This window comes from Colobus angolensis, unplaced genomic scaffold (assembly GCF_000951035.1).
Source record: "Colobus angolensis palliatus isolate OR3802 unplaced genomic scaffold, Cang.pa_1.0 Scaffold401, whole genome shotgun sequence".
NCBI classification, from domain to species: Eukaryota; Metazoa; Chordata; class Mammalia; order Primates; family Cercopithecidae; genus Colobus; species Colobus angolensis.
In genome coordinates, this window is record NW_012117389.1 from 1,575,041 (window position 1) to 1,588,557 (window position 13,517).

General features: G+C 37.6%; 1 protein-coding gene across 4 annotated transcripts in view; it reads right to left on the minus strand.

Annotated features, from left to right (window-relative positions):
• Positions 1-13,517, minus strand: part of FGF13 (fibroblast growth factor 13) — a 550,802-nt gene that overhangs the window by 204,416 nt on the left and 332,869 nt on the right. For 3 of the 4 annotated variants that reach the window (XM_011955822.1, XM_011955823.1, XM_011955825.1), the window contains one exon: positions 9,111-9,278. The exons of the other annotated variant lie outside the window; for it this stretch is intronic. In XM_011955822.1, the coding sequence (XP_011811212.1) occupies positions 9,111-9,278 (168 nt within the window). The remainder of the gene's footprint in view (positions 1-9,110; positions 9,279-13,517) is intronic. 4 annotated transcript variants of the gene reach the window in all.

A 13,517-nucleotide genomic window follows, 5' to 3' on the forward strand; every position in this document is an offset into this window, starting at 1 on the left:
CACCACAAGAAATTTTTTTCCAGTTATAAAGTTCTTTTTATTTAATTATTTCTTCTCAAGAAATATTTCTTCTCATGAAATAATTTACAACAAGGACATAGAATAGAAACGTTTTATCCGTATAAAAACTAATAACTAAAAAGTTGAGTATCTCTTATTTGAAATCCTTAGGACCAGAAGCATGACAAGAGATTTTGCAGGTTTTGTTTGTTTGCTTGTTTGTTTGATTGTCAGGTTTTGGTTTGATGTTGAGCTCAGGCATCAGTAGTATGTAAAGATCCTCAGTGGATTCCAATGTACAGCCAAGCTAGAGAATCACTAATCTAAAGCAGTGTTACTCAATATATGGTACACAAACCTAGCACTGATCTGTGAACTATGTTACTTAATACAATTCTGATTTAGTTCAGCTGACATTACTTTTCACAGCAAGACAGCAATACTTTCTTCACAAAGGAAGCAGCGATTTACTTTCTGGCATAAGATCCTTATCTAGTCATGGATTGATAACAAACCATTTGGGATACATGAACAACACTTTGAGTAGCCTTTCTCTAAAGATAGTAGGTGGGAGTTAGAGAGGAAGGGAACAGCAATCATTTTCAAAAGTGTGCTACTTGACAAAGCTCATCTTTGATGAGAATACACTGCTTAGTAGAGCCAGCAGAGCCTTTCCCAAAGTGTTACTTGGAAGATGTTTATCTGTATTATCAGTAAAAGGGCCCAGTAGCTGGAAGATGCTGTTTACCACTGAATTGCCTAAGGTAGACAGCTTCTTAATCTGCAAGACTCTTTAAAATCTTTCATATACTCATATGCATTGTGACTCTCTAGGAATGGTGTATAATTTGGGAAACATATGTTTGACCACAAACGCTGTCTTTTTACATAAATGTATGATCAGTGTTGCATGAAATATTATTGGAAAACATTGATCTGATAACTATTTAAGAACCTGTGAAAAAGATTATACTTCATTCCTGTATTCTCTTCAACCAGGCAAGTGAAATGTCATTTAAAACAAAAGACGGTGAAAATTGGAACAGAGGGAGCAGAACATTCTCGTGCATCTCCTTAATAGAGGTAGACTTTTAACATCAGGATTGGGTGTGATTTGGGGAATCAACTAATCTTTCAGGCTATGCCTTTGTGGACATGGAACATAGCCTAGCTGGGTCATACCATGCTGAGTCCAGAAGGCAGAATTTCTTCAGTGGTTTATTAACTGGCTGGGAAGAGAAAAAAACTCCAGAAAACTTGGCAACACAATCCCTGATGTCTTGGTCTTGAAAGGGGCAGCACCCACATGGATGTATAATTTCCAGATGTTTTCAAGTATCTTTGAAATTGACTTTTTAAAATCAAAATCACCAGCATACACTGTCATTCATCTAGTAGACCTTACAAAGCACTTTTGCAGATAAGTATCATTTTAAACATAAATGCCTGAAACGGTTCATTGGTGCTGGCTTCATACAGGAGAAATGTCTGCTCCAAGTATTAACTAAGGAAGACCTCAGCCAAGAGAGGTACAAAGGAGAAACAATTTGGTCTCAAGGAAACCACTATCATGATTGGAACACATAAGATCAAGGGAGAGGAGAGGTCAGTTGCTTTAAAAAGTGAATAATATTCTAAAGAATGAATGGTTATTAGTTTCTACTGTAAAAGCCAGCCTCCAGCCTAGAGACTGAATGGAAATGCATATATTCAATAGAGAATGATAAATGTCCATCTTATGAAAGTGAATTACTGGCTACTACACATACTCCTTGATTAGACCATAAGTTTCCCAGAGAGTAGAAACTATCCACAAAATATGACTTCATTTTGTTTTTGCTGCCATAAGTTAGGAGAAATAGGAGGGAAGAAAGAATGAGTTTCATTGCCATTGCTGGTTTCCTAATGTTATCAGGACATAAGCTGTAAGAGAATCAGAATTAAATACTTTGTGGGGAGAGGATCATATTTACTCGTTGCTAGTGACCAAGGCCACCAGATTTCTGGCATTAATTTGGACTGATTTTTTTTTATCTTTCTTGTGACTCTTCAATTAAGCTGCCATTTGCTTCAATGAGCAAAGAAAATTGTCTTACGTCATTTTGTCATCCTTCAGGTCATAAATCAAAGGCAGGGGTGGCCCTAAGTCATGAAAGAAAAAAAGTGACTTTGAAATAAAAAGCTTGAGAATACAGTCTTCTTATCTCTTCAGAGTCACCAGAACACATGGTCCCATGCTTTTCTTTTTAAGTTCGGGTGTACATGTGCAGGATGTGCAGGTTTGTTACATAAATGTGTGCCATGGTGGTGTGCTGCACCTACCAAACCATCACCAAGATATTAAACCCAGCATGCATTAGCTATTTCTCCTGATGCTCTCACTTCCCTGCATACCCCCACCTCAACATGCTCCAGTGTGTGTTGTTCCCCTCCCTGTGACCATGTGTTCTCATTGTTCAGCTCCCACTTACATGTGAGAACATGTGGAGTTTGGTTTTCTGTTCCTGTGTGTTAGTTTGCTGAGGATAATGGCTTCTGGCTCCATCCACATCCCTGCAAAGGACATGATCTCTTTCTTTTTTGTGGCTGCACAGTATTCCACGGTGTATATATACCACATTTTCTTTATCCAGCCTATCATTGATGGGCATTTGGGTTCATTCCATGTCTTTGCTACTGTGAAGAGTGCTGCAGTGAACATACGCATGCATGTATTTTTATAACAGAATGATTTATATTCCTTTAAGTATATACCCAGTAATGGGATAGCTGGGTCAAATGGTATTTCTGGTTCTGGGTCTTTGAGGCATTGCCACACTATCTTCCACAATGGTTGAACTAATTTACATTCCCACCAACAGTGGAAAAGTATTCCTATTTATCCACAGCCGCACTACCATCTGTTGTTTCTTAACATTTTAATAATCACTTTTCTGACTGGCATGAGATGGTACCTCCTTGTTGCTTTGATTTGCATTTCTCTAATGACGCAGAAAATGTCTTCAGTAAAATTCAACACCCCTTGGTGTTAAAAACTCTCAATAAACTAATTATTGAAGGAACATACCTCAAAATAAGAAGAGCCATTTATGACACACCCACAGCCAATATCATTCTGAATGGGCAAAAGCCGGGGGCACTCCCCTTAAAAACCAGCACAAAACAAGGATGCTATCTCTCAGCACTCCTATTCAACATAGTATTGGAATTTCTGGTCACAGCAGTCAGGCAAGAGAAATAAATAAAGGGAATTCAAATAGGAAGAGAGGAAGTCAAATTGTCTTTCTTTGCAGATGATGTGATCCTATCTCTAGAAAACCCCATTGTCTCAGCCCAAAAGCTTCTTAAGCTGATAAGCAACTTCAGCAAAGTCTCAGGATCCAAAATCAATGTGCAAAAATCACGAGCATTCCTAAATACCAACAACAGAAAAACAGAGAGCCAAATCGAACTCCCATTCACAATTGCTACAAAGAGAATAAAATACCTAGGAATACAGCTAATAAGGGAAGTGAAACACCTCTTCAAGGGAACTATAAACTACTGCTCAAAATAAATCAGAGGACACAAACCAATGGAAAAACATTCCATGCTCATGGATAGAAAAAGTAAGTATGTTTAAAATGGCCATACTGCCCAAAGTAATTTATAGATTCAATGCTGTTCCCATTAAACTACCATTGACATTATCCACAGAATTAGAAAAAAACAATTTTACAGTTCGTATGAAACCAAACAGAGCCTGCATAGCCAAGACAATCCTAAGCAAAAAGAACAAAGCTGGAGGCATCATGCTACCTGACTTCAAACTATACTATAAGGGTACAGTAACCAAAACAGCATGGTACTGGTACAAAAGCAGACACTTACAACAATGGAACAGAATAGAGAACTCAGAAATAAGACCGCACACCTACAACCATCTGATCTTTGACAAACCTGACAAAAACAAGGAGTGGGGGAAGGATTCCCTACTTAATTAATGGTGCTGGGTAAACTGGCTAGTCATATGCAGAAAATTAGAACTGGACCTCTTCCTTGTACCTTATACAAAACTTAATTCAAGATGGATTAAATACTTAAATATAAAACGCAAAACTATAAAAACCCTAGAAGAAAATCTAGGCAATGCCATTCAGGACATAGGCATGGGCAAAGATTTCATAACGAAAACATGAAAAGCAATTGCAACAAAAGCAAAAATTGACAAATGGGATTTAATTAAACTAAAGAGATTCTGCACAGCAAAAGGAACTATCATCAGAGTGAACAGACAACATATATAATGGGAGAAAATGTTTGCAATCTGTCCATCTGGCAAAGGTCTAATATCCAGAGCCTACAAGGAACTTAAACAAATTTACAAGGGAAAAATAAAACAACCCCATTAAAAAGTGGGCAAAGGACATGAACAGACACTTCTCAAAAGAAGACATTCATGCAGGCAACAAACACATTAGAAAAAAAAAAAAGCTCATTATCGTTGATCATTAAAGAAATGCAAACCAAGGCCCCATGCTTTTCTAATAGAAAACGAATGTCCCCTCAATTATTCTAAAGGAGACAGACATGGAACCTAGTTATGTCTTTCCTGAAAGTCAAGATATTTTCAGCTGACAAGCATCAGAGGTTATTACCCTAAACTCTAGCTTAGTGACAAAATGATTTAATAACCATAGTTTAGTTTTATTTAATTATTAATTCAAATTAATGCTGACACATTTTTCTCGAAAGGAAAATTAGTATTAAGATGAGAAAGGTACAACAGGAAACAACAGTGTTGAAAAAACATGAAGATGAAAAACATTTCCCTCAGCATGTTCCCTAGCATTCCTCTGACTTCCTCCTCTCCCATCATTAACGCAAGACTGATATTCATGGTGACGTATGCTCTTTCTGGAATAACCCAACACATTATCAGACTAACAGACATGGTAGTTACAAATATACCCCCTTACCATTTAGCATATAATTTTGCTTTCTCTTGGTTGGTAGAAGCTGCCATACTTTATCATCAGTCTCCAGTACAGATTCTCTTCTCCAACCAAAGCCACAATGATTGGATGGCTCTCTGAATAAAAAGGTTACGAATGCCCTAAGGGAGACAGAGTCTGTGTGTGTGTGTGCGTGTGTGTGTGCGTGTGTGTGTGTGTAATCACATGAAAACAGGACTATAGGAAAGAGCCCAAATGCCTGATAAAAAGATGGTGACATATCACCAAGCTCTGTACTACTTTCCTATGTTGCATTAATTTCTTCACATTTACTATGTAATCAGAATTTTCAACCCTAAAAGCAAATGCTGGGAATCCATGATTTACTTTTCCCTGTAGATTTCCAGCACTATCTACTTGCAAGCATGTTTATCTTGGTGTGATTCTCTTTAACAATATTCGAACATCAGTAAAAGCCCAAGGAGTGGCATTTAGGAAATGACAACTATGCTAATATTAGATTGGCTTCCAGGAGTTACTCTAAACTAGTGATTTCATTTTGGCACACATGGCATAGAAAGATAAAGTGAACAAAAAAATAAAGCTATGAAACTTATACTTTCTTTTGCCAAAAGGCTCCTGGAACGGTAAGGAAAAGATTTTGGTAATGATCTCCACTCTCCATGTGGCTTTCTTTTAACAAAGAACATTGCTGGTACTGGGCCAAATTAGACTCTCAGATACTTGTGTGCACTTCTTCCGCCAAATTCCAGCACTCACATAATATTGTATCATAAGTGGTTTTTATAGAAATAATCATGTCACTGAAAATCACAAATGTTTGGAACAGATTTAAAAAATCGTTTCGGAATTGGATATTCATAAATAGAAACCTAGTTTTGCCAAAGTGTAATTTGGCCTTCGTGTATCCTGAAAAGCCAGTGAGATATTTTAGTCCCTTCATGTATTATTTTATATGGATTCTGAGGGCCCTGGACATAATACAAAAATATCTTTAAAAAGATGGGTGACTATAAACAATGTTAAATTATCTGTAGCAAATTGTAAGAGGTCATAAAACTATGAAAGTAGCCCAGCCCTTATAAACCTCTGCCAAACAAAATAAATAGCAAGACTTTATCTACACTAATTAAAAAAGAGTTGGATAATTTTTATCAATTTAGTAATTCCAACCGTATCATAATACACATAAACCTGTTTAATTTAATTAATCATTTCTAAAGCTTATGCAATTCAAACATTTATTTCCCCAAAAGGCTTAAATTTTTTTTTAATTTTTCTTTTGGGGGTTTTAACATTGCATAAAAAAATAACTTCATTAGGAGAGGTTATACTAGCATGTTGGCATTGCATAGACCAAACAATGTATGGCTTAACCACCCTGTCCATTGCCTTCACCTGCTGTGGAATTATGTTGGCATTGCATAGACCAAACAATGTATGGCTTAACCACCCTGTCCATTGCCTTCACCTGCTGTAGAATTGGTGGGCATCCACAGCCAGGGTCAATTAAGGTCTCATGTTTGGGCACGGAGACCATGACAGAGAGTATCTCTTCAAAATGTTTCACATAACAATGAAATGTTTCAATGTGGAGACACCATTTTAATGCAAAACACTATCCATTTGTAAACAAAAAAAGAGGTCTTTTATTTCTACTGATTATAATAAAATATTACAACAACTTTAAGAGGGAACTGAACCCTATAACTGATGGCAATTAAAAAACACTTCTGCAAAAAATCTTCCAGGTTGCCAGAATGACCAGTGAACCCTTCCAAACCCACAGTTACTTCACCTCCTGGAAATGATGAGCTTCGATATCCTACATGAAGTAAGCATGTTAATTTCTTGGCAATGTTTCCTTATTTATCCAAGGTCAGCTCCACAGCATGTTTTCGTTCGCCCCCATCTAAAGTCTTCTGGAACCTGTTAATTTGTGTAGAGATCAAGTGTTTTCATTTTAAGGTCCGAGTTCACAATTAGATTCTGGGATCTTGCTTCCCGGGGTACAGTAAGCTTGCAAATAGTATTTAAATGTCATCCCAGAAAACCTCTGACTTTAATACTAGTTACAAATCATTCATAAGAATAAAGACAGATATATTAGCTTTGATATCGTGGCAGGAGGACCCGAAAGGAGGGCAAGACTAAGGAAAATCTCCAATCTGAAAGAAGACAATGCCCATCATGACAGTACACAAGTGAAAGGATGGCAGCCCCATTAAACACAATGGCAACAGCTCAATATGTGGGTTAAATGACAGATCAAAAACTACCCAAACTTTGTAGAAGAGAGTTGAACTGCTACCTATTCTCTTCAGAATTCTCTATATCTGAAAATATTCATAACAATATTGACAATACACTCCAGATGGTACTTGAAAATAACAGATCCTGTCAAAATTGTATGTAATAATAAAAGGAATGCGGTCTTAACTGTTTTTTAAAATCTGAAATATTGTAAAAAAAATTTTAATTATGTAACTGATTGCTTGACTGAATTTAACCAGCTGCCTCTTAACTGGGTAATGTTTCTTAACGAAACCAAATTTTGATTTTTAGGCTGATTTGCAAGTACAAAAACTGTGTGTGTGTGTGTGTGTGTGTCTCTCTGTGTGTGTGTGTCTGTGTGTGTGTGTGTTTATAATTTTTAGAGAAAAAAAGCAGAGCATATTGGAACGTAGTATATATAGTAAAGTAATTGTCACTAGTTAAAATTTTTTGTTTCATTAAAGTACAAAATAAAGTTAGTATCTTCTCCACTAAACAACCAAATGATTGCTTTTACTCACTGTAAAGGTTCACCATTTATACCTCCAGATGAATATGTGTGGAAATCGGTCGTCACACTCAACATGAATAGTTTAGATACCAAAAGTATGGGTAGAATATAAATATGAGTGCTCGATTCTATTGTTGAATTAAACACAGATACATGTAGGCTTCTCATTTTCTCCTAATGATTGTCTAAAACTCTATTTGGAAAGAAGAAAAGGGGAAACTTTGAGTTGTGAAGTTTTGCTTCCAAAAGTGTGGACTAGAGTGCATTTGGAGAAATTTATTTACTCACCAAATTTTAAAACACATGCCAGTCCTTCCCAGATCAGAAAGACAATTATCATAAGGATTCCTCTAATGATGCAAAAGGGCAACTTGAAATAGAAACAAGGTCGCTTTTAGAAATTATACAAAAACCACCAAAGTGTACACCAACTGCCAAAGAACAGGTGAATTCTGTCACTTCCAAATGTCATTCTTTGGTAAACTGCCTCAATGATATTTAATGTGAGGGGAAAATGGGCTGTTTAATAATAAGTATTAGCATTTACATTATAATTCTCAGATGTTATTTTGGAAGCTGGAATGTAAACAGATGCAATACATTTACCACATTTTATTTGTCATGTGAAAAATATTTCTCTTTGATAGATGCAAAAATGTTGGAAACAATGAATAAATAGCATTTCTGGCCAGACGAAATACTTTGAAGGTATATTTGTGATACGGGTTGCAGTGAGTACCTTATTAACCTCAGTTTAAGTAACAGCAAGTAGAGTTGTCCAAACCTGTACTTGAGCTGAAAAGAAAAAACAAACTACTCATAGTTTCCTTTAGGCATGCATTTTACCATGGCAAAGTGCAACGGGGCGTGCATTATATAGGTAATCGGGACCTGCTTCAGCAAACTAAGTAGATCATGAGCATTCGTCGAGTGCAAAGCAGAAGCTGTATGGAGTGAAGGAGAGTTGACAATTTTTGAAACAATCTTCTCATTATTTCATTTTAGAAGTTTCATTCCTCAGCTGACTGCCGCTTCAGGAATGCAAGGTGATGGGAACAGACTTGGCCAGATGTTGGCTACAGAAGCAAGCAACTTTGCCAGCCCAAATGGGGCAATAAAATGACAGCAACTGAAAATGTTTCAGCTGTGAAAAGCAGTGTAACGCTGTGCGCTGTGCCACAGATGACCATATTATACAGCGTCCCATCTGAGACTGTATAACACTTTCACCAGCCAGCCAGGGGGCCTCCTAGCTATGGCAGGATCTGAACAACACACAGCACACCAGAGGGCAATGCACAATCCAAAAGAAAGAGAAAGAAAGAAGAATGAGAGAAAACAAGCAAAACACGCGTCTGTCGTGCACAAACCTTCCGGCTCTGTGTTCTCTTTGTGGTGTACTTGCTTCAGCGGGCAGCAGAAGATTTCGTGACACTTAGCACGAAAGGGGGACTCTTTTTTCTTTAATTCCGCAGATTGGATGGAATCTTGTCGTAACATAATGTATTCCTGTGTGCCAGGGGGGGCGTCATCCAGAACTGTGGTCACCACATAACAAAATGAACTCAAGTTAGGGCCTCAGAAAAGCAGCGAATGTCTTAAATCAAATCTACTCCCGGGGAAGACTAAAACAACAGCCCTAAGAAAAGTTTCAAAGAAAAACATCTAATAGCTTAGTGATTTTATTTTCATGGGCTTAGTTTAAAATACTAAAGCCTTGCGAACAGCTACTCGACTGTATATACCTCTGTTGCTAGTACAATGAAAACAGTGTGAAATCATACCCAAAGTGCAAAAACGTATTTTAATATGGACACTCATGTTGTATCTAAATAAACACCATGTAGAACTTATAGGTTTCAGATTGAGATACAATATAAATATTTATAGGTTAAACTGGCTAAGGTCCACCCATTATCAGTAAATTTGCTTCTGTTTCTTTTCTGGGTCTAGCTCCTGGTGAGGGCCTTACTTCCAAGCAGTATACACGGAGACAGACAGAAGAATCAAAGTCACTGCTCTTTACTCTTGGATTTCCAAAGAGAACTGAAGCAGTTGCAAACATTCTTCAGATGTTCAAAACCCCTTAATGAAGACAGGAGATTCCAGCTGAGAGCCCACGAAGCAACACCTGGTCATGGGACTACCTGGTTGGACTGTAAAAGAGCCAGGCCTGTTTTAATAATTTTGGCCTTAAGTATACACCAGGATCCTCTCAGTCCACATTTTCTTTCTAGGCTCTTTATATGCTTCCTAAGTGTATCACTAGTGTTTTTGTATCACTATTATTTTTATTCCCTGCAAAAGCAAGATATCTGCCTTGATAGGGTTCACTGCTACATTCTCTATTCTGAAAACCTTCCATGAAAATAGGTGCACATTTGATCTGCATTTTCAGAAACAGGGAACTGACCCCCAGCACGAATTTTTTTCTTTCACACCCTTCCCAATGAGGCCATTCCATTTCACCAGAAGTGAGTCAGTGCCTCCAAAGTTTTGATTAATGATGAGCTGCCTCATTCTACTACCTGAAATGCATACACTTAACATGCATTTAGGAGGACTGATACTACTAAGCAAATTTCTTGTGGGGTGAATAATGCCGTGGTGTTTGTAAAAATAAATAAATAAATAAACAAATGGTGGCTGAATTTACACGGGATATGAAGCTTCTGTGTTGGGTAAAACATTCCTAGCTCATTGGCTGAGATCTTAAGGGGTTTTAAGAACTTCCTTTCATGTTAAGGAAAAAATGGTATAAAAACCAACATAACTTTTAAGTTAGTATTATGAGTTTAGATCAAGTTCTTGATAGGTTGACTCTATGAGGAATTGTTGTCTCCCTTTATAAGTCATTAAATTATGCAAGATGGTGATGAATATTTTAGTCAGTTCTCTATTTTCCTCTAGCATTCAGCAGCAGCAATCAAAAATATTATATAGACACATCACGATAGCTTTTTCTGCAGAGGGTTCCCTTCATCTACTAGGGATGTGACTCTAACTTCTTAGAATCTCGTTGAATGCACATCTTTGCTAGCAACAGCTGCTATTCAAAACATTTGTAACCATTTCCTGCCATGAGCAGATAGTTATAATATAGACACTCATCAAATTCCAGCATCACAGCTGAAGACAAATTCTAGCTTTTACCATCCAAAATATTTAAATACAACTCCCCAAATTGGAACTCTTTAAAAAAAGAAGCACCCAAGATTATATGGAATCTGAGAAATTCCATTTTCATCCACTGCTGTATAGAAAACATATAAGACTGAAGGACAATTGGAGGATAAAAGAGAAAAAAACGACTTTTTGACAATGCATAAGGAATTTGTTATTCAGAAGTACGTGACAAATAACAGTAAATTGTCTTCCATTTTCATTGTTCAATACCAACAATGATGTCACAAATGGCATTTCTGGAGATTAATAGTGGACTGAAGCTAATAGCCTTTGGCTGACTCTCCAGCCATCAGCTTTTCCCAGCTGGTCATTAATTCCCAGAAAATGCCTTGTACTGGCATCATTGTTGTTTAATTAGATACAACTGGTTATCTGTAACACACAACAAAATTCTAGTGAAAGCTACATGCTGACTGATACAAGTGTTAACCCCCAAATTCATCACGATGGGAAAAACACGAAGGTCATAAAAGTGCAGGATAATTGCTTTCCACAAAATTCTCCCTGTCTTCTGTTCTTTCTTCAAATTGAATTTAACAAGTGCAAAAGGTGCCAAGATGAGAGTGTTTAAGGAGTCATCTGAACAATAACCACAGGCACAGAACATTTCCTTGGAAATCGTGAACATCTGGGAGTTAATGGGTCAGCTTTGGGTCTCAGGCTGTCTCTACTCAATACCTCAAATGTCAGTCAATTCAAGCAAAACAGAAACAAAAGAGTAGTCAACCAACAGTAACTTGATGTTATGTTGGCAAAAGAGTTAGAAACACTGATTTTAAACCAGAAGTGGCATTGTATAGGCAACACATTACTCTGGCTTATAAAATCTCTTTAATTGGAGATATTTTGGATGGGAAATTAAAACTATTATATCAAATGCACTTATTCCCAGGGCTCCCTCAAGTAGGAGAGTGGCTGTATGTGCGGTTGACAGCAGAAAGAATGAAAGATGACTTCCCACAAGACTCCAGCAGTAAGACAGGTGGGTAGCTTTGTTCTAATTCCCTAAGAAAGTGATGAGGATGCAATGCATCCGTGGGGTACCAGCTCTAGGAAGGGAAAGGGAGGCTTGCAAAGAATCCAGCCCATTAAGATAGGAAAAAGGAATGGGTTTCTTTTTTCCCTGGCTTAGTCCAATGTTTTCTTCCATTTTACCCAATCTGGTACATTCCCTTCTTACACATGACCTCTATCCTCAGACAACCACTCTTGCCACTGTTCATTTGAACCATTTGTCCACCTTCCATTCAGTGACTCCTGCTGCCCTAACCAAAAATAGATTTATCCAGTCTTGGAGGTGGACAAAAAACTCCAGTGATTAGGTAGACATTAGATTTATACAAAGCTTCCTCCGATGTCAGAAATTCAACTTGACTCTTCAAGACAGATAAGGAGGTAAAAGTGACTCATGGTTTCTTTGTGGATCTGGAAGCCCCATGGTTTTTGAAAGGCTGCTGAGCCCCATGAGAACAGCTGCCAAAGAATAGGCGTCTGGGGAAAAAATTTGCCCATATAGGCAGTGCCCCCAGCCTTGAAAACACAGCCCTCCTATTCAGGACTCCAAAGTCTCACAGGAGTAGTACAGAGTAGGAGGAAACAAGTGCACACGTGCAAATCCACACATCCACAGACACACAGACATTGACAGGTGGCATACTCAGACACAGAGGTGATAAGAATAAGTGACTTTAGTGGTGGGATGATAGTTATAAGCACCATTTATAAAAGAGCTACTTCCTATTGCAAATATTGTTCCACTGACTAACCATCAGGTTGGCAAGCTTGCATGTAGGTTTGGTTTCTCAGCAGCAGCAGTGCTGTTTTGCCATTGTCAAGGTCAAGGACACAGTCAGAGAGCAGTCATGGTAAGACGAGAGAGTTTGATGGAGTCTAAGCCTGCTGACCTGGCCTAACGTACTCATGTTCACAGAAATACAGTATTCCCATTTCAAACTAGAGGTAAAGAAAGAACCAATCTATAGAAACCTTAATCTCTGGTAGAATAAAAAAAATCCAATGCAATGTATCCTTTAAATATATTGTAAACTAAATAAGATAATCATTTATCTTTCCCATATTTGGAATGTCTTGGTTTACTCTATAAAAGTTGTTGATTTACTCTATAAAAGTTGTATCAATAGACATAACATTGGCCTCATAAAACAGCTAGTGAAATATTTACTACATGACAAACACTGTGATGCAATCCTCTATGTCATTTCAAACAAAATTTCTTTAGAGATAATTTAATGCCACTCCTTTGTTTTAAAACATAATAAAAATAAATCTCAGGAGGGGAAGAAACTTTTTAAAAGTCATGTAGTAAGTTATTGAAAAAGTCTATCCTGTAGCAAGCATTCCAGTGTGTCAACAAGTCTAAAGAAAGACAACTTTGGCCGGGTTCGGTGGCTCGCGCCTGTAATCCCAGCATTTGGGAGGCCAAAGCAGGTGGATCACCTGAGGTCAGGAGTGTAAGACTAGCCTGGCCAACATGGCAAAACCCCATCTCTACTAAAAATACAAAAATTAGCCAGGCATGGTGGCACACGACTGTAATCCCAGCTACTCGGGAGGCTGAGACAGGAGAATTG